We start from the raw sequence: 20,046 nt of genomic DNA on the forward strand, positions 1-20,046 counted from the left end.
CATCCATAGTGTCGTGCTCGTGCTAATGCAGTGGAGACTGGAGACCAATGCCCGTTTTCACCATCAGACCCTAAATTTTAAGTGACCCATATGGTGACACATAACAGGCATTTGTTATATTAAGGGTCACTTAAAAATTAAGGATTGATGGTGAAAACGAGCATAAATGACTTGATTATAATGTTAAATAAAGGTAATCATTTATCATACCTGCAGACAAGTTCTCCAAAGCCGCCCCCAGTATCCTGGAGGGGTCTGAGAAGGAGCTCTCGTACACCCCATCTTCGGTGACGTCAGCAGTTCGGTTGAGCAGGCTCTCGCGCGGTATCCGGTACTGGTTAAACATTATGAACCTGCGGAAATATTATTGTGGTATTACTTTAAGAATCCGTAAGCGAACTAAAGTCGCTGGCATAGCCCGACGGATTAGCAAGCTGAAGTGGTAATGGGCAGGGCACATAGTACGCAGAACTGACGGCCGATGGGGCAGCAAGGTTCTGGAGTGGAGGCCGCGTACCGGAAAACGCAGCGTGGGACGTCCACCCATAAGGTGGACCGACGACATCATAAAGGTCGTAGCAGGAAGGCGCTGGACGCAGGCCGCTACCATCCGGGTAACATGGAAAGCATTGGGGGAGGCCTATGTTCAGCAGTGGACGTCCTATGGCTGAGATGATGACGATGAACTAAATCAAGAAGTCTTGAATGGAGAGGTTACGGAATCCTCAGTGCGCAAGACACCGTACTTAACCGATTACAGTTAAGAAGCCTTGGCGGATATTGATAAAAGGGATCGGTGACTCACACAATCATGAGTAAGTATTTTTGCAAGTCTTATCATACTCTTATGATAACGGTATCAGGCTACGAGAAATTGTTTCTCACGTAGTAAACTATAATCATTTATCAGATGTTACGTAATATTCCTAATTCAGGTTGTTGTATTTCCTTATTGTAATAACTAGGTATTGGCTTGTGGTTAGAATTTGTTTTGCATCTTTTTATTTCTTACAAAGATGTACACTGTTGGTTTATTGTCAAGCAAATGTTCACCGCTCGTCATTGAAGACCACGTGTATAAGAATCACGTCTTCCACCAAAAATTTATACAACTTATGTAAATTAATTTAAATAAACTTATGTAAGTGGACGAGTCTCGAAGGCTAGAACATTATGTCTATAAATATCAGAGCGGAATTTGAACTTGACGTCAACGTACTTAGCAAAAAGTACTAATTGTCACCAGTAGCTCATAAGATAGGCCCATTAATTAATGTTTATTGTCCGTGGTGCATAATTATCTTTTTCATAAAGGTTACCATACCTTTGTTTGTCACCTGTCATCCGCTTTGCAACGGAGGGAAGTCGAACCTCAACTTCGAACTCCTCCTATGTTCTTCTGATTAATTTCGTTGCGGGTCCAATGACAGTTTAACTTTCCCCCGGAACAAACTTGACCTTCACTGGTTGGGTTTTTATTGGCGGTCAAGCTGTAGATCCTGGCTACACAGGAGTTGCAGTGGTGGGAAAGAGAGGTGGAAATAGTCCCGTAATTGTCACCAGAGTACATACACAGTTACAGAGTACAGTTTTACTCGTATGAGAACGAGTTTTAATTAATAAATAAATATTGTAAATTAAAGGACTAATCCCACCTTACCTTTCCCATCACTGCAACACCTGTATTGTCTAGCTATCAAGTAGATCAGTGTTTTTCAACCTGTGGGTCTATAGGGGGGTCGCGAGAGGTCGTAAAAACTACCTCAGTAAAAAAGCCATAGAAGTTTACAAGCTAGATTTATCAGAAATCTAATTATGCAAATGCATAAATGTTGTATAGATTGAAGAATTCGGTCCCTACAACATCTTTGTAAAAGGCATGAAAAAAAAAGCGAACAGTCGGGGGGTCGCAAAATTTTTGTTCATGCTAGGGAGGTCGTGTCATGAAAAAGGTTGAAAAACACTGAAGTAGATAGTCTTGGCAGTCATTCAATGAAACCCAACTAGAGAAGGTTGAGAAACCCCGAGAAATACTTCTTAGCTAACTTCAGATTTAATCAGGAGCATGTATGGGCATACTATGAGGATTTTGAAATAATATGTATATTGACGTGTTGACGGTGAAGGTCGCGGGAGGCGCCTGGATTCGGGCGGCGCAGGACCGGTTTTTGTGGAAATCCTTGGGGGAGGTCTTTGTCCAGCAGTGCACGTCATTTGGCTGAAACGAACAATATGTTATGCTTGTATTTGGAGTGGGTTCATCAGTCCAGCGGACGATGGGAATCGAACGATCTAATTCTATAATCGGCAATCTAAAGTCAGTACCATTGGGATATATCGCCAAAACAAATATGCTCCATCGCCACTTACCCATTATCGATCCCATGGACGCCGATCTTCTCCCCCATATCGCCGACTATGAGTCCAGGGTACGCTTCAAGGGTGTTAGGGTCTCTGATGGGCACTATGAACCCATGGAGCCCGTGGTTGGTCCCATCTGGAGTGATCAGCTGAGCGAATAGCAGTGTGTGCGTGCAGGTTTTACCTGAGTGCAGAGAATTGAGGTAAAGAATGTGTTTTGTTATCCTTAACACTTCAGGTTTTATAAGTACTGCATCATAACACAATAATGGGTTTACAAGGCGGTTGTCAAGCGGATAACACCAGCTAAAGAGTCGTTTCGTGCTATCTTAATGTTTAAGTTAGTGTCTAAAACAGGAAAAAGATTAAAATATAATAATACCAAGTTATTCCACCTTTAGCACCAATAAGCCAGCCCCAAATTGAGCAAATTGCGACATAAGGTCACTGGAAACCGATTAATCCCCAGGTTAATTATTAACCTGTGACCGCAGTTGGCGTTAAAGTCTAAATACGAGGAACCATTAGTTTAGGTGACAGTCGAATAGGCTTCATAAAATGAAACTATGAAATATTAAATTTCAAACATGTTTGTCGCATTTCCATGGCAATAAAGCAATCATAAACAGAGGTTAGCAACAAAATAGGTAAGGTACAATTTTACAAAATATTATCAACATAATTTTGTTCAAAGTTCAAATCCGCTTTCTTTATAATTTGATATTTTACATGACGAAAAACCATAAAAGTTCATAAAGATTACCACATTGATAAATATTTCCGAGTGAAATATATCAATTATCATATCACACATCGAACATGACGAATCGTGCGTAGGCGCAGCTTTTATTGGAAGATCATACAAATGATACATAGGTAATCAGACAAGTGGTCGCCCTTACAAATTACCTATACTGAAGTAGTCAATTGGCCGCACTAAAAGATATTAAGAAAAATTAAATGGATTATGAATGAATCAATTATGTGAATGAATTTACAAAAGAAAAAAGTACACAATAAATGCTGGCCTGAATAGAGGCGATAAATGGAAGAATCTCGATATCTGTGTGATACCAGGCCTGTTCATCTCCGCGAGTTTACATCGAAAACAAAACACGCACGATGGCCCACCTACAGGATACTATTCGACAAGGCCTCACATACGAGCGAACATTGACTCACGCACGCGTATTCTTGTGTATGATGGAAGAAAATAAAGAAAATGGTGTACTAATAAATACTGTGCAGTATTTAACTGCCTAAATAATAATAAAAACACAGAATGTACTTTTTTAAGTTGGCTCAAGACACTGAGAGGTAAATAAGTAGTTAATATTATTCATGATAATTCATGCTAAATCATGTATTTCCTCCGCCATTTTCCGCAGTTTGGCACCTCACGTCACATCATTTTACCGAAGTCAGCCCTATAGCTTCGGCGCAGTGCCGATCACTGACGTTTGTCAACAAAATGGTGCTTGACTCTTGAGACAGGCTAAATTACACCATATTGTTAATGAAATTGAGCATACATTTTATTAAATACTTTCGCGAAGTAAAACTTCTGTACGTAGTACTTATTATTATTCTGTGGTGATACTAACGTGATGCTTATTTTTAAAAGCTTTTAAAACTCCAATTCGCATACAAATCTCGTACAGATATTTGTGTGATTATTACGCATCATCATCATCATCATCAGCCATAGGACGTCCACTGCTGAACATAGATAGGCCTCCCCCAATGCTTTTCATGTTGCCCGGTTGGTAGCGGCCTGCGTCCAGCGCCTTCCTGCAACCTTTATGATGTCGTCGGTCTTACGCATACCATTTGGTATTCTGATTCTAACTTCTCATAGTCTAAATTACTCTACTTTGTAAAAGTTCTAAAAGTAAAATCAGCTTAAAAATCAAAATAGCACATGGGCTCTAGCTAGTTTTATCGAAATCTACGTTTGCAGACGAAGTCGCGGGCAAAAGCTACTACATAAACGTTTTTAGTTTTTATCATAATACAATATCTCCTGATAAAATGGAAAATGCGTTACATTTTATCTTTTATCAAATCTTTTTATGAACTAGGGGGCAATTGTGTAAAATGTATGTGTCATCGTACAATGACAATGTACGTACTTGTACCTACTTCAAAGTATTATTGTTATCCGATAACTGATATCATAGTGAAATCAGCTTACGCCCGTATTCACAAACGTTACTAGGAGGTCTCACAGTGCGCGTGGACGCACAGGGTGACACTCACAGACAATCAAAAATCTCTATTAAACGATGTGTGTTCGATTTTCTGCTTCACATAAGCAAGCATCGTTTGTGAATACCGGCGTTAAGCTGGGCAAGATTATTGAGGTGATTGTAGAAATGTCAAGATGTTACTTATCTAATACTTCACATGACTTTACCTCCCTATGAAGTACCAGTATTTATTCTGTGCTATTACTCATGTCTCGCATCACGCGTTTCCAATTCCGATAAGGTAAGACTAAGTACAATAAGAGAAAAACAAATAACTTATACTTTATTACGCGGAACAAAATCACAAGAACATTAATACGTTCCTGTAATCTAAAGAAGTAGTTGTCCTTATCAACATCAACTCTCAGAACTACTAAGAAACGTAATAAAGACCGAAGATCAAACTCGATAAATTGGATTCGATCGAGGGCTTTGATTATAGAAATAGAAAAACCTTTATTTGACACGAAAAAACAAATGAAAATGAACAAATAAAAGAGAGAAAAAAAACCTTAAACATGATGATGATGATTGATGCCCGTTTTCACCATCAATGCCTTATTTTTATGTGACTCCTATGGTAACACATAACAGGAATTTTGTTTTCATAGGGGTCACTTTTTTAGGGATTGATGGTGAAAACAGGCATGAGACTGATAAATTAATCGAGTTTAGAAAAATGAAATTCGGAATAAAGGTTTTCATTATATCACGTACCTACTTTTAAGTTTTCTTTTACACTCTTACTCTATTTTTTACAGTGAGACAGCAAGCAACAGTGATCAAGCCCATATCCTATCCTACTAATATTATAAATGCGAAAGTTTGGATGTCTGGATGGATGTTTGTTACTCTTTCACGCAAAAACTACTGAACGGATTTTGATGTACAGTATTATTCTTTATAACCCAGAATAACATATAGGCTATAATTTATGACGATCTGTGACAAACTATATTTCACGCGGGTGGAAGCCGCGGGCAAAAGCTAGTTAATAATAATTATACCTACCTATTTATGATTAAAAATCTCTTGAAGAATGATTATTAGGCACAATAAGCATTAAGGCTTGGTATTTCTTCTAAAGTAGGTATTTCGCGCTGTCAAAATCTGCGCGCGCAATTCTTCGCCGAAGACAGCGCGCCAAAGAGCTCCCGCCACAATTTCCAGCTACACAGTATAGAAATACGCAGTTGGTTAGGTTAGGTTGACTTCCTTCCCTTCACGCGTCACACTCACAACACTTTCTAATACAAATCATATCCAAGTGATACAAATTAAAACACCTTTCAGACTTTTTGGGAATATATTCTAGAATCGAATAAATATAAAATATAACTGCAGAAGTAAACACGGTTCAAAGTGGCCGTGGCGTCGCCCGACCTGCTGGAAGTTCTGCGCCGGCTTAAAGAATTTCAAGATTACGTCACCCGACCTATCGGTAGGCCCTTGGGAGCTTGAGCTATTGGAAAATCATTTTATGATAAGTTACTCTTAGTAGCGATTATTTAGAGCTAGGATAATAAATTATAGTTGTTGCAATTCACGAAGCTTTGCATGTGGTTAATAACATTAATCAGTACACGCATCAATTTTGTTCAGTCTCTTTGTTTATTAATAAATAAAAAATATCATACTAAAATTGCAGAAACAATTTGTTTGTATTGGTCTGGGTGTTATCTTTCTATAATTTGTATGACGTATGTACGGGGTTCTGTATCGAAAATTACTATGAGCATCACACGCGGTTACCTGCGTACCTCTGTGCACTCATGGGAGTTTAAGCAGAGGTCCCTAGAGTTTGACTTTGAGCTTTGTTTATAGTCATTACGAAGCAGACTGATGGGAAACTGCACTGTCTTGAATTCGAAAGGGTAATTTGACGGTGTTAGGGGAATGCTAGGAATAAATACAGAGTCTCCTCATTGAGATTGAGACATTTCAATTTGAGATTTCACTTGACATTGAACACAATCTGACATGGAGTTTTCAAACACTTGTAAAAATAAAAAGTAATTAAATCAAAGGCACTAAGTAGTATTGATATCAACTTCGAAGAAAATGACTGCCAAAATTACTTTCTACCCGTTCCACACGTCTTTCATGAATTATATTAATGAATTATATTAAGCTAAATTTCAAGTAGATCGAACCAAGGAATCATTCTGTCCCATACAAACTTTGCCCCCTTTTTTCACCCCCTTCATTTCATGACCCCATTTCGGAAAATCTTTTCTTATGAGATGCCTACGTTATACAAAGAACACACATTCCAACTTTCAGGTCTCTACGATATCCGTCAGTCATTTAGGACAAAGCATTTTTATTAGTTGTCCAATACTCTATCGTTCCAGGTATGTCATTGACAGGAGGGTGCTACTATCTTAATGGGTTATTCATTAGTCCCAACTTTATGCCACTTGACATTTCAGAATCGTTTGACTTTAGATACCTAAGCGATTTGATATTCGGAGTCTTTTAATGAAATCAAGTTCTGAAATAACTTGAGGTGTTGTACCCGATCAAGCTTTTCATTGCAGGACAGTTCAATAGTTTTATTATTAGTTTCTTCTCTAAGTCTTAATTTGTCAGAGTAGGTAAAGGCTCCATGAGAGCAAAATTTAGCTATTATAATAGTTTTTAATTTTTTTCTTGAAATATTTGACGCCTTGTAATCTCTCGTTAATATAGGTCCACACAAATAAAGAATGTTTGACTTCGACTTTAATAATTATGCTCTTACATAATTATAAATAAACTAGCTTTCCGCCCGCCGCTTCGCCCGCGTGGAATTTGTCGGTTTTTATATAACCTATTACACTCAGATATAATGTGGCTTTCTATTGGTGAAAGATTTTTTTAAAATCGGTTCAGTAGATCCCGAGATTACCCCTTACAATTTAAAAAATATACAAACACACAAACTTTACCTCTTTATAATATTAGATATAGATAGGTAATTTGAAACCCTATTTTGTTTTATTCCTTTTTTTATTTTAAATATTTCACAATCCAAACTAATATTTACTGTAAGTAAATGCTAAATAGTAAATGTTAGTTTGGATTGTAAAATATCCTACTAATATTATAAAGCCATTAAATGTTACTTAATGTTAATTTGTTAAGGGAGAGCGACTCCTTCTGGCACAGGTGCCATTGCACTTACAAGAAAGAGTCCACCTCAAATCCCATTAATTGTTGTTGTTAACGAAATAAACATTTAACATTTTTTTTTCATTCATTTTCAAAGCCGAAAGTTTGGATGTCTGGATGTCATGATGTCTGGATGTTTGTTACTCTTTCACGCAAAAACTGATTTCTGTTAAACATTTCATGTAAAATTTGTCCAGTTATAACTCTATTTACATCTGCATCTGTAAGCAAGGATTCATGTTCTCCAGCCCAGATGCCAAGTAAACAGAATCGTCTTTCAGTGACGTGCAGCTGCCCCTATATTTGACTCACTGACCTAATTTTTTATTATTTATTTGTGTCAGTGTGCTCTTCTAAAGAGTGTAAGACGATTGTATGTAGGTACTATTAAAATGTAATTTTAACTCATTGCTTTTGTCTCATATTTGAGTAATGTACTATGTATCATGAGTAGAGTCTTAGTTTAAAAGGATGCCAACGATTTTAATTTCAATAGGTAGACAAAATTCATAATTATTAATTATCAAAAATTTTAGCTTTGTCCAGTAACACTGATATTATTATACTGTGACTCATCAAAGTCATCATTGTCAAAAATATTGACAAATTGCGAACTGTCACGTGCATAAAACTGACACGCGTCCGACCTCCGTAAGCGCCACCGCGCGACTGATTGAGATTGTCCAAGCCGTCATGGGCGATTTTTTCCACATTTTTTAACATAGTAACTAAATAAGACGCAATATAAAAATTTCATCCGTTAAAAGCCCTCAAGTTATTTCTGAACTTTAGTTTAGTAAAAGATTCAGAATCTGAAATCGCTTATTTTAAAAATAAAACCATAAATAGAAAACGAATAGAGGTAACTTTGGGAATTTATTCTATCGAGTCAACTTCATCAAATCGTGTTTCCATCCGTTAATAGCCCTAGAAAATATCCTCAACTATGCCCAAAAAAAATCTTAGCCTTTAATTTTACTGTTTAGTACCTCAAAAATGAAAAATGAAAAATGAAAACCTCATTTTCGCCATTTTCTCTGCTACCCGGCCTTAATGGCTAACTCACAGTGTCGTTGTGTTTCAATCAATCGTTTACATACGAGTACACTATTGTCATTTCAATCAACGAAAATGCGGGCGATACCATAATAGATGAGTGTAAGCATTCTAGGCAGACAGCAAATAAAAATTGACATCAAAGTTTTTGAAACGGAGTTTAGCAGGTTTTTACTGCCTAATGCCTATTATCTATACTAATATTATAAATGCGAAAGTAACTCTGTCTGTCTCTTTTTCACGCCAAAACCACAGCACCGATTTAGATGAAATTTGGCATAGAGATAGTTTCCGGGAAAGGATATAGGACAGTTTTTATCCCGGTTTTTGAAACAGGGACGCGCGCGATACTGTTTTTCTGTGACAGACAAAATACCACGCGGGCGAAGCCGCGGGCGGAAAGCTAGTGATTACATATACGCCCATATTCAGAAACATTACTATGACATCTCACAGTACGCGTGGACGTTCCAGGTAACACACGAACCAATCACAGAGCTCTATTCAAACAAAACTATAAAAAACTTTTTTTAACAAAATGTCAGAACCAGCCGCATTCGGTGAGGAAATATATCTAAATTATTTAAATTTATGTTCCCTACATCATGTTACTAATTAAAAATAGGAAATCAGAATTTAACTGAACCTACATAAACATTTACTTAGGTAGAACTTCCTGTGCGTCACGCATGAGGTCAGTTTTGTTACGAGTTTTGTTGTTATTATATTATTATTTGGAACTAGCTAGACGTTGACATGTAAGTTTTCTTTAAAAGTTACAGTCGCGGAATGAAAAGGTTCGTCAGTTTTCAAATTGATTCCTTCAACGAATCGCGAGCACATATTACCTTTTGAAACTATGTTACAGAATAATCTCGAGTTAGAGAAAATAATCTTTAACTGTTCGTCAGTAAAGTTCAAAATTATTCAGATCAAAGTTGTTTGACGATTTATCTTGTCAAGAAGATTATTATGATTGATAAACTAAAACCTTCTTGTTGGTTCAACCTGCCATTATTATTTCTATTAAATAAAAAAACTATTGTCAATTGGTCAATGTCATTTTGCATTGCACTGATGGGATAGAAAAATAAACAAGCAAAACCTTATTCGTTAGCAAACGTCATATTTATTTAAATGTTAGCAGCACTGTTTCTTGCACTGTTATGTTGGCAGGTTTGACTCTTACAGTACCTAGTGCAAGCGAAAACCGACACTAAGGTGACGAACCTTTTCATTCCGCGACTGTACATGCCAACTACATCCACACATAATAAAAAAAATACAAAAGGTTTCTTACAAAAATAAGTTAAACTATTTAAAGTAAAATATTTCATTGTTTGTTATGAGTATCGAATAGTTCTCACAAATCGTAAAAAAGAAGAAAAAAATTAAAATAAGTGTGATAATAATAAACAACACTAGAAGACTACATATCGGATGTTATTGTTTCGAGGTAACACCTTGACCTACTTCAAAAAGCGAGGGTTTGGATTTGTATATTATGAAAGTTGACGTCAACTACATTTTTTTTTTATATTCTATCTGCGATCAGCCATCAGCCTTTATCAGATTGGATGAATTTGTATTAATGACAGTTTAGGTTCTGCACATCCCATGATGTGTCACCTCGTTTCATTTACAATAACTCTTCAGATGGATGCTAGTCGCTTTCTCCTGAGCCTGAATGTAGAGTTCTCAGAATGTAGAAGGGATGCAGCAAGTACATTTTCATGACGCTGAAGTCTCTGTTTGTAAGCCCTACAGGACTTATCTACAATCTCAACAGTCAACTATAAATGAAAAATGTTTAAAAAGCTCTTCATTTTACATTCCTGTGACAAGGAAACATTCAAAAAGTATCTTGGTGTACTGCATGGGACAACTATGAGGTCAGATGTCTTGTTAACAGTTTTCAAAAGCCTTCATTTTAATATTTTAGACTTATTTAAATCATTAATATTACAACAGTGAGTACTAGAACTACAATATATTAGAATAACATTAATATTGCGTAAAATACCTGCCTTGTACTGCATAAAAATATGTATATTTAATTTAAAAAACAGTACAATCGTTAACTTAAGCTTCGAACGAATTTTTAAAACGCGTCGAACGCTGCGCGAAAAGGTTTCATTACTAAAATAGGAATCGTTTACATTACAACAAAAAATACCGCCACGGATCTTTCTAAATTGTCCATTCGCAAAGGGTCCATATTCGGTTGCATAAAAAATATTGTCATAATTTAAGAGTGCATAAAGTTTTTTGGCATACTCATCATTTCGCATAACGTTCATACAGAATAATTCATAAGGCATATTTTTTTTGCCATAACCACTTTTATTATAATAATATTTTAGTATATATTTTTTCTGTATACTTGTTTTTTTAATAACGATTTCTAGGCATAACATTTATTGGCATCTAAACCAATGCCATAAATATTATCATTCATAATATACAAAATACCATAATTTTAACAAATATGAAATATAAAAATGTTATAAGTTAACAAATATAAATAGACAAGCAAGCATGCAAACAAGCATGCAAGCAAGCAGCAAGCATGCAATCAAACAGCAAGCATGCAAGCAAGCTGCAAGGAAGCATGTAAGCATGCATGCAAGCAAGGATGCAAACAAGCAAGCCTGCAAGCAAGCAGCAAGCAAGCAGCAAGCAAGCATGCAAGCAAGCATCCAAGCAAGCAGCAAGCACGCAAGCATGCAAGCAAGCAGCAAGCAAGCATGCAAGCAAGCAGCAAGGAAGCATGCATGCAAGCAAGCAAGCATGCAAGCAAGCATTAGGATTGCCTTATCTCCGGCGCTGCGGGAAGTGCGGTCCTTCCGCTCTGGCGTAACATATACCCGGCATGCCATGCTCGCTTCCGCAGCTTCGGCTTGCTGGTCGCCTTCGGCGACCAGCCTCAGCCGCTCCAGCTCGCACGGCTGCCGGATATATGTTACAGCGAGCGAGGACCGCACTCCCTCCGCGCCTCCGGCTTTTAAATTACACTCTAGTATAGGGCAGACTAGTACCACGTGGAAGAGACCACGGCCAGTCGGGATCAACATAATTTCAGACCAGGCAAGCTTAATGTTGTAAAAGAAATGTGGACTGTATAATATGTGCGTTATAATAGATAAGAGGGATTCAAGATCAAACAGAATGTAGTTTCACGAGCTTAAGTTTTCTAAGAAACAGGTCAAAAATTAAGAACAAAAATGACAATGATACAGAGAATTTAGTTTTTGCAAATCTATAGGCCGAAAGAGTATAAAGGTGGAAGGAGGATCGTTCGCAACATCACAAATACATAATTATTTACTCTCCAATGTTGGTTGCTCTTATAGACAATATTTATGACTTTAAATGTTATAAATAATTAAATTATGTTTATAGTATTTTATTAAAAACAAACTTTATGTATATAAAAATTATGTTCTTTACATTTATGATTACTTAAATTATGGTATTGAAAATTAGAGAAAGTTATTATTATGCCTAAGAAACCATTATGCATTTAGAAAACTATGCATATCAAAGTTTATGCGAAAAAACTTTATGCAAATACTGTTATACCAAACTAAATTATGATGAAAAATGTTATGCGTCTAAGAGGGCACCCTTCGCAAATGCCTGATAAAAAAGTTTATTTTTTATTTTTTCGTCAGCTCGCAATTATTTTTAACAATATTGGATCAAGCAAGATATTTCTCTGGTCCAGAGCTACTACGATACTATCCTAGTTCCCAGCTACGGCCTTGTGAAAGTCACGTACAATTTGCTTCAGCGGAAAATCCCTCCCGTTCGAGAACCGTCGATCGCCCGCGGCGGTAATTCGATTCCCCAATACATTAGATACGGCCATCGTAAACTATATTGTGATTTGTAAAAACTTCTTAGTAATCTATTAGATAGGCTATTTAGAATAAACATGTGTCACAGTGCGTGCACCGGCTACTTAAAATAACTTTACGGGTAAACAAAATGCGCGCGTAAACAATGTTAATGACTTAACGATCTCATTATTAGTAAGGTATTATGTTTGTTGTTAACACTGTTAACACTTTCGATCACATGAGTAAAGAACTTTCGATCGAGGGTCTCGTGGCAGATCTCGGGACCAAGACAATATTACAAATGTGACAGTTGTAATTTCCAAATACTATCGTTCCAACGTTTTCGAGTATGTTACTAGTTACCTCGGTCCGTGAAGCGAGTTTAAAATATAAAAACTCATGAATGTAACTTTGCTCCTCACTTCACTTACATTTACTCTCAATTGACTAAATGAGAATCCGGCTCGAAGGACCAAAGTTTGTGCCTCAGACTTGCAGATTAGGGATCTGGGGCCGGTACGCGCGTGTTCATTAAAGAATATCCTAAATCGTTTATTTTACGTATACAATGCTTGTTGCAAAATGTACAGTGGAATAAAGAAACTTAGAGCATATTTCAAATACAATCTCATTTTAGCAGCCTGTCTAGTAGTACATAGAAGTCGTTGTTTGAAGCCCACAGCAACCGTTATCGGCACGCGATAGTGCGACGTATGCTCCCCACGTATGGCGTAAGAGAGCCAAATTATAATCGCAATTTGACGGCTTTTTGACTGGGATTAATAAACTCGACACGCGCTGTGGGCCTATAAATATTTCTGAGCACATCTTAGAGCTTAACTTAATTGCTCATTGATTTTATAATTGTAAACTAAGGCCAGTGGGTTTAAATTCAGCTGGGAGTCATGAGAGTACGATCGATGTCTGTAATCTGTTATCACCGGTTGAGTTTGTTTGGATCGCGATAAAATAAATCGATGATGATATCTGTCTGATGTAAAAATGTACACATTTCAAGATAGCTTTTTTAAAACGATCCGATTCCCTGGAGCTTGCTCTTAAAAATTGACAGTTTTTTCCGTTTTTAAGGTTTCACACTAAAACAACAACCCCCCTTGCAGTTTTTTTTTTAACTTCAGATATCCATTTTCGAATAATAAAGCAAAGAAATCTCTCGCCCGAAAGCATAAAATAACTGAAAATCACACGGCATTTACCTTCAGTAACAAACCATCATTAACCCTCCGCTGCTAAAAAGCAAAAAATAAATAAAAATCACACGATAACACTCGTATGACCTACATTACCAAAAGCAGGGTACTCATCTAGCCGTGTAGCATGTAATGTATCAGATACTGTATCAAGTGAGTACATAGGCACGAGCCCGCTGCGAGCTGCTCGCGCGTGGTTCGCAGGGAGATCGCAGCGACCCGCCGAGTGGCGGCATCACTGCGAGCACAAAGGCGACTCGCAGGAGCTCGCAGCCAGATACGCGATGACCGTGGACGAGCCATACTTACTTGAAAGTTGGTTACGTTACATGCTACGTTACGTGCTACATGTCAGGTGAGTACCCTGCCAAACCCATCATCTTTCCACAGCTCAAAAGCGTAAAATAAATGAAAATCACACGAAATTTTACCTAGATTACCAACCCAGCATTTAGCCGCTTCGAAGTCGGGCGTGTGCACGACGAACTGTCGCGTGCGCGCGTCGTACGTAGCCGTCGTGCGCATGAGTTTCGCGTCCGATCCGTGAGCGATCTCGGTGAGCGACATACTGGCCAGTATCTAGGAACATACGTTTACTTTAGAAAAAAAAAGAGAAACCATCTTTTATTTGTATTTGATAAAAGAGGCATCTATAGCAGGATAAAGGCATGCATAAAATGTAATTAAATCTAAACTTCTTTCACATGCTCCAATAAAATTTTTGCAGGAAAATATAGCTAGCTGACATTAGAGCTTCTTTGGGACAATTTATAGCACAATAACTGATTTTGGTAGGATTGGGAAGTCATTAGATCGACCCCTGCTGGAAAAACTGTAGGTAGCCCCCTTTTACCAAAACACTTTGTATTTAGTTTAACAATAGGGGTGAACGGGGAAATTAATAATTTATTTACTAGACAACAAGTCAGTCTTAACATTATTAAGTAGGTAGCTAAGTAGATTCCATAACAAACTTAACTCTGGAGCTGGATAGGTAGAAAGAAATTTGCAGATACATACCTCTCTGTTCAATATCGTCGCTTCATAAAACTTCAAATGCCTTTCAGTGCCAAGGGACAGCAGAGCGTTTGATACCAGGTAAATGCCTATCGCCATTTTGACGGAAACACTAGGATTCAAGGACTGGACCGCTTCGTTTATCGTCATTAATGTTCGCGTCTGCAAAAAAAGTTCAACGTTACAAGACAATTACTGCCCAAAGATTAATTGCCAAATTATGAAGTCTCCGTGGAAAATTACATTAATTCAGAGAAGTTGTGGTGCAAATCATCTTGCTAATATGTGTGTGGATATTAAAAGTATGAAATTTACTTATTCAGCAAAACTGCTTCAAAATTGATACTAATATTAATTATACATTTAACATTCATATGACTAACGTTACAGACTTCCCCAATGCAAAGTGTGGTTTGATTAGTTTAATATTTCAATATTTTACTAGAGCATAAAAAAAACCATACCCTTTTTGTGTAACTGGATTTAAACGTCTCCTTTGTCAGAAATTTGTATTCATTTATTCGTTTTAGTTGTAACTGCGTTATCCGTTTCTGCTCGTCCACTGTGGGGGTGACGTGGTTGTGGGCGAACAACTGGTCCTTTTCTAATGTGTGCCATATTTTGTACTGCAACAATAAATAACTTAATAAGTATCTAGACTATTAGGAGACAGCTACAGAAACCGAGAAATTTCATAATGTCAATGATTTCCACTAAATAAAACAAAAAAAGTGCCAGGAAAATACTGCTCTTCTCTCTGCTGAGATAAGATAATTTCTCACTTTTTAAGTCAAAAAACAGGACAGATTTTGATGAAACTCTAAAGAACCAAGTTACTATGCCTAATAGCATACCACAATACAGTTCTGATTGTGCGTTTAAATATCTAACATGCAAATTTTGATAGATTTATGCAAATTTTCACCATAATCCCTAAGTTTTAAGTGACCTCTATGGTAACACATCAGGAATTTTATTTTTATAAGTAAGGGACACTTAAAAATTAGGGATTGATGGTGAAAACTGGCATTATGCTGGATTTATTTTAAACCATGTTATTTTAACTTTAACAAACATGAAAATCAGTTAAAGTCCATACAAAAAACACTGGTTATCGTAATGGTCATGGTTAAAGTTACGGTGCAACTCAGCCTTAGAATGCTAACTAATGATAGCATGGAAATCTAGCATTTTAGTCTCACCTGCTAGGCTAAATGGAAATCTAGCATTTTAGTCTCACTTGCAAGGCTAAAGCCTACCTAAAGGTAAGCAAATGAATATAAATATTTTTGCATCTGGGTTACATCATCATCTGACATTTCAGGAAAACAAGTATTCTTATATCTACGGATTCCCAAATAATGTGACTGCATGAGATAAGCATGAGCCTTGAATGCCATGCTAGCAATAGGGAAGTACATGCAGTTAGGCACTCATACTTGTTATTTTATTGTGCTTATTTAAGTACCTTATTATTTTTTAAAACTATGTTCATTTTTGGCAAAAAACAGGAATTGCAATTAACTAAGAATTGCATTTTATACAAAATTTAAAAACATTATTGAGGCAAAACTAGCATTGAATATTTGGGAAAATAAACACATTCCTGAAGCAGGAACTACACATAATTACTATAAAATACAAATCTTTATCAAGTAATATCATTTTTAGTAAAGTTTCAGTCAGCAAACTTGTGAAAAATAACCAGGAATTTTTAAACATTATTCTACAAGTTATGTTATAACATAAGTATGATACAACTTTCTTATAGTGGCCAAAATTGAGCCACATAAAATTCTGACTAATATACATTTATAACAGTTTCTTTTTATTTAAATAAAAGTTACACATTTGCCTATGCTCACCTTAAGTTTTAACAACTCAATATCTCCTTCCAGAGCCAGTTTCAATCGCTTCCAATCGAACGAGGCGCTATTTCTATACGCATCCAGGGGCCCGCTCGGAATATCCGGGATAAAACTCAGGTCTTCCATATTATTAAACTAATAATCCACTTCTTAAATACCAACAAGGTTCCACAATGTTCGAGCGCGATTTTATAATCACTGATGACTAAACAGCTAAACTCGTAACCATGGGACACATCTGAATATCCTAGCACGCCTTTTTTATTAGCAAACGACGAACCGTGAAGTACAAATCTAGTCACTAGCTCCCGAAAACAGTTCACCTTGATATCGTTTACTATTCGCGATTGAGGTTAACTTTTTGCTGGTTTCTGCTAGGCCGGCAATTTACGAGGTTGGGTGGCAACGGTAGCTGCACAACGTGCGGTGGTCGCGCTCGCTTTAAAACTTTTGAAATAGTCACACCAATAAAGTAATGAATTTATACTAGACCACACGTCATTCGTTTCGTTATCAAAGCAACTCAAGCAACTTGATCGGATGACTTCTGTCAAACTTTTAGTGATGTGATGCTACGTGCGACAAAAAAATTAATCGATAAAATATTTTGTAATTTAAAATCGTAAGATTGAAAGCGGGCAAAGTTGCGTGCGAGGTAACAAGGGCTTACAATAATATAAAATTAAGTGGACTATAAAGTAGTACTTGTGATGGAAAATGAATTATGTTGATTTAACTCCTTAGTCCTCATGTCCTCATACACAAAATAATAACAGTTTTATTACTTTTTGTTTCTTTTTGTACTTGTTTCGTTGCTGACAAAGAGTATTATGATGAAGGGCTCATGTAATATCCGAAAAATCTTACTCTATTTCTAGACGACTTTCGAACCAACTTGAAGTGTAGTGTCAGGCCTGTTCATCTCCGCGAGTTTACATCGAAAACAAAACACGCACGATGGCCCACCTACAGGATACTATTCGACAAGGCCCCACATACGAGCGAACATTGACTCACGCACGCGTATAGTATTCTTGTGTATGATGGAAGAAAATAAAGAAAATGGTGTGCTAAATACTGTGCAGTATTTAACTGCCTAAATAATAATAAAAACACAGAATGTACTTATTTAAGTTGCCTCAAGACACTGAGAGGTAAATAAGTAGTTAATATTATTCATGATAATTCATGCTAAATCATGTAAATATTTCCTCCGCCATTTTCCGCAGTTTGGCACCTCACGTCACATCATTTTACCGAAGTCAGCCCTATAGCTTCGGCGCAGTGCCGATCACTGACGTTTGTCAACAAAATGGTGCTTGACTCTTGAGACAGGCTAAATTACACCATATTGTTAATGACATTGAGCATACATTTTTTTAAATACCTTCGCGAAGTAAAACTTCTGTACGTAGTACATATTATTATTCTGTGGTAGTGTAGTTAACAAACAAACTTTGAGGGATTTTTTAAATATATTTTTAATCGACATAAAGCGAGTATCGATAAGCGCGCATCCTTACTATTGAAATGTCAATGTCAATTTGGGCGTAACCTGTCGGCTCCCTTACACGTTCGGATACGCGCATGATATTATTTCTTCAAAGTATCCTAAAAGTGTAGTTTATAAAATCCTACTTCTCAAAGTTGTAATCAAGGAGCAAATTGAGCAAGTACTTCTTACTGCACGCTTGCACATTACTGGACTATTCCACGGAAGCTTTATCTAATACCTATTATGTATATTGTGGTGGAAGTGCTTTATGCCTCGGAATCATTTCACCCAGCTTCATCTCAGACTAAAGCGATCGCCTTTGTTCACCTAGGATATTTTTCCACGTTTATAATATGTGGGTTAAATATCTAATAACAGTTTAACAAAGGTATGATGTTAACCAATCCAAATTTTATTTGAACTCAATGTTTGAACTATTGAGTTTGCTTATTAAGTGCCATCTATGTACGAATGAACAAACTATTTCATAACTTCATCAATCAAACAACAGAGATGCTCATGCGCTTATATCCGCTTACCACTTAGTAAAGTTGCCGACAGATGTCACTTCTATCTTCAAGATAATTAATGAAATGTGGAAAAGAGAAAACACTATTGGATAGTAAACTTAGCAGAATGAGACCGCAACAGCGCACTACTACAATGAAACATCACTACTACAGAGACAAGTTAAGTTGCCAGACACATAACAAGAAAAGAGAAGTTGTAAAACAACAACTGTGTTCGCTCGCTGCTTTGCTTTTCTATCAGATGTAAAATGGACGGGCGGTCGTGTTGCTGTGCGCTCGCGTATCCCGCGTGATCGTTTTCATATCGATGTTTATTGTTTTAAATTTTGACGTGAATACGAATATTGTTTATGCGATTGTTCGACTACTTCGGTGTTCGGTGCCGAAGCAGATTGTGTTTGTGGATGTGTTTTTCATTTGACGTTGGCGCTCACTTCACTTGCAGTGATTTCGCTGATAGCTCACTCGCCGGTGGGTGCGCGTGATAAATAAACTACGTGTTCGGTTTTTAAAAAGGCGAATAATCGCCTAGTGAGGGTGTTTTGCAGTTACGATGCTGCGTACGGTGACATAGTGAACGTTGTACTACCCTGACCTCTGACAATCATGTCTGGGCGATCGGATTGCAGGAAATTTGCACCAAACATCTTCAACAAGAGCAAATGCACTAATTGCTTCAGACAGAAGGAGGAGCACAGTGCCGAGGCTTTGGAATCTAATCGGGTGAGTACTGGCCACTTACAAAAAAGTTTTAGTCACTTCCACAACATAGATGATAGAACTGTTCATGAGTGGGTGTGTAGTGTGCGTATGTGTGCGTGGGCTGGCCACTCTTCAGGTGTTGTTGGTCTAACGGATTTTATCGAGTTATTAAAATTAAAATTGTATTGAGCTTCGCTGGTACCGGCTAATAAGAGGGAATGGCATTAATACCGGCTTTCGAGATGATTTTTGACAGCCAGCCTCCTAAGAGATTTTTTACTAGTTTGACTGACTGATGGAACATTCTGTAATATCAACAAAAAATACATAGGTACCCACCTACTTACATTTAACTGCTGCTGCTAAATTTTGCCTAATAAAGTTACGGTTTAGTGCAAGAACCTGATATTCTCAATCACTTCTTTCTTCCCTTCCCTCCTACTAACTGTTACCCTCGCCACCGAGCGAATTAAAAAAAAAACGCCTCAAAATTTTTTCCTAGATGTGTGTATTTTTTTTTTTAAACCCCTTCCTGGCCTGGAAATATGTACCATTGGCCGAA

At 37.1% G+C, this 20,046-nt stretch overlaps 2 protein-coding genes across 5 annotated transcripts in view; one reads left to right on the forward strand and one right to left on the reverse strand.

Annotated features, from left to right (window-relative positions):
- LOC135072062 (peroxisomal acyl-coenzyme A oxidase 3) overlaps window positions 1-17,271 on the reverse strand; it is a 38,174-nt gene extending 20,903 nt beyond the window's left edge. The window contains exons 1-6 of the mRNA XM_063966004.1: window positions 16,755-17,271; window positions 15,354-15,515; window positions 14,893-15,051; window positions 14,304-14,451; window positions 2,371-2,545; window positions 211-353 (exon numbers count right to left, since the gene is read on the reverse strand). Of these exons, the coding sequence (XP_063822074.1) occupies window positions 211-353; window positions 2,371-2,545; window positions 14,304-14,451; window positions 14,893-15,051; window positions 15,354-15,515; window positions 16,755-16,883 (916 nt within the window). The 5' untranslated portion in view covers window positions 16,884-17,271. The remainder of the gene's footprint in view (window positions 1-210; window positions 354-2,370; window positions 2,546-14,303; window positions 14,452-14,892; window positions 15,052-15,353; window positions 15,516-16,754) is intronic.
- A 1,714-nt stretch (window positions 17,272-18,985) lies between these two features.
- The window catches only part of LOC135072061 (protein outspread), a 363,405-nt gene continuing 362,344 nt past the window's right edge, over window positions 18,986-20,046 (forward strand). For 2 of the 4 annotated variants that reach the window (XM_063965999.1, XM_063966001.1), the window contains exon 1: window positions 18,986-19,505. In XM_063965999.1, coding sequence (XP_063822069.1) covers window positions 19,389-19,505 — 117 coding nt within the window. In that variant the 5' untranslated portion in view covers window positions 18,986-19,388. The remainder of the gene's footprint in view (window positions 19,506-20,046) is intronic. The other 2 variants (XM_063966002.1, XM_063966003.1) reach the window with 1 other exon arrangement.

This window comes from Ostrinia nubilalis, chromosome 5 (assembly GCF_963855985.1).
Source record: "Ostrinia nubilalis chromosome 5, ilOstNubi1.1, whole genome shotgun sequence".
Lineage (NCBI taxonomy): Eukaryota > Metazoa > Arthropoda > Insecta > Lepidoptera > Crambidae > Ostrinia > Ostrinia nubilalis.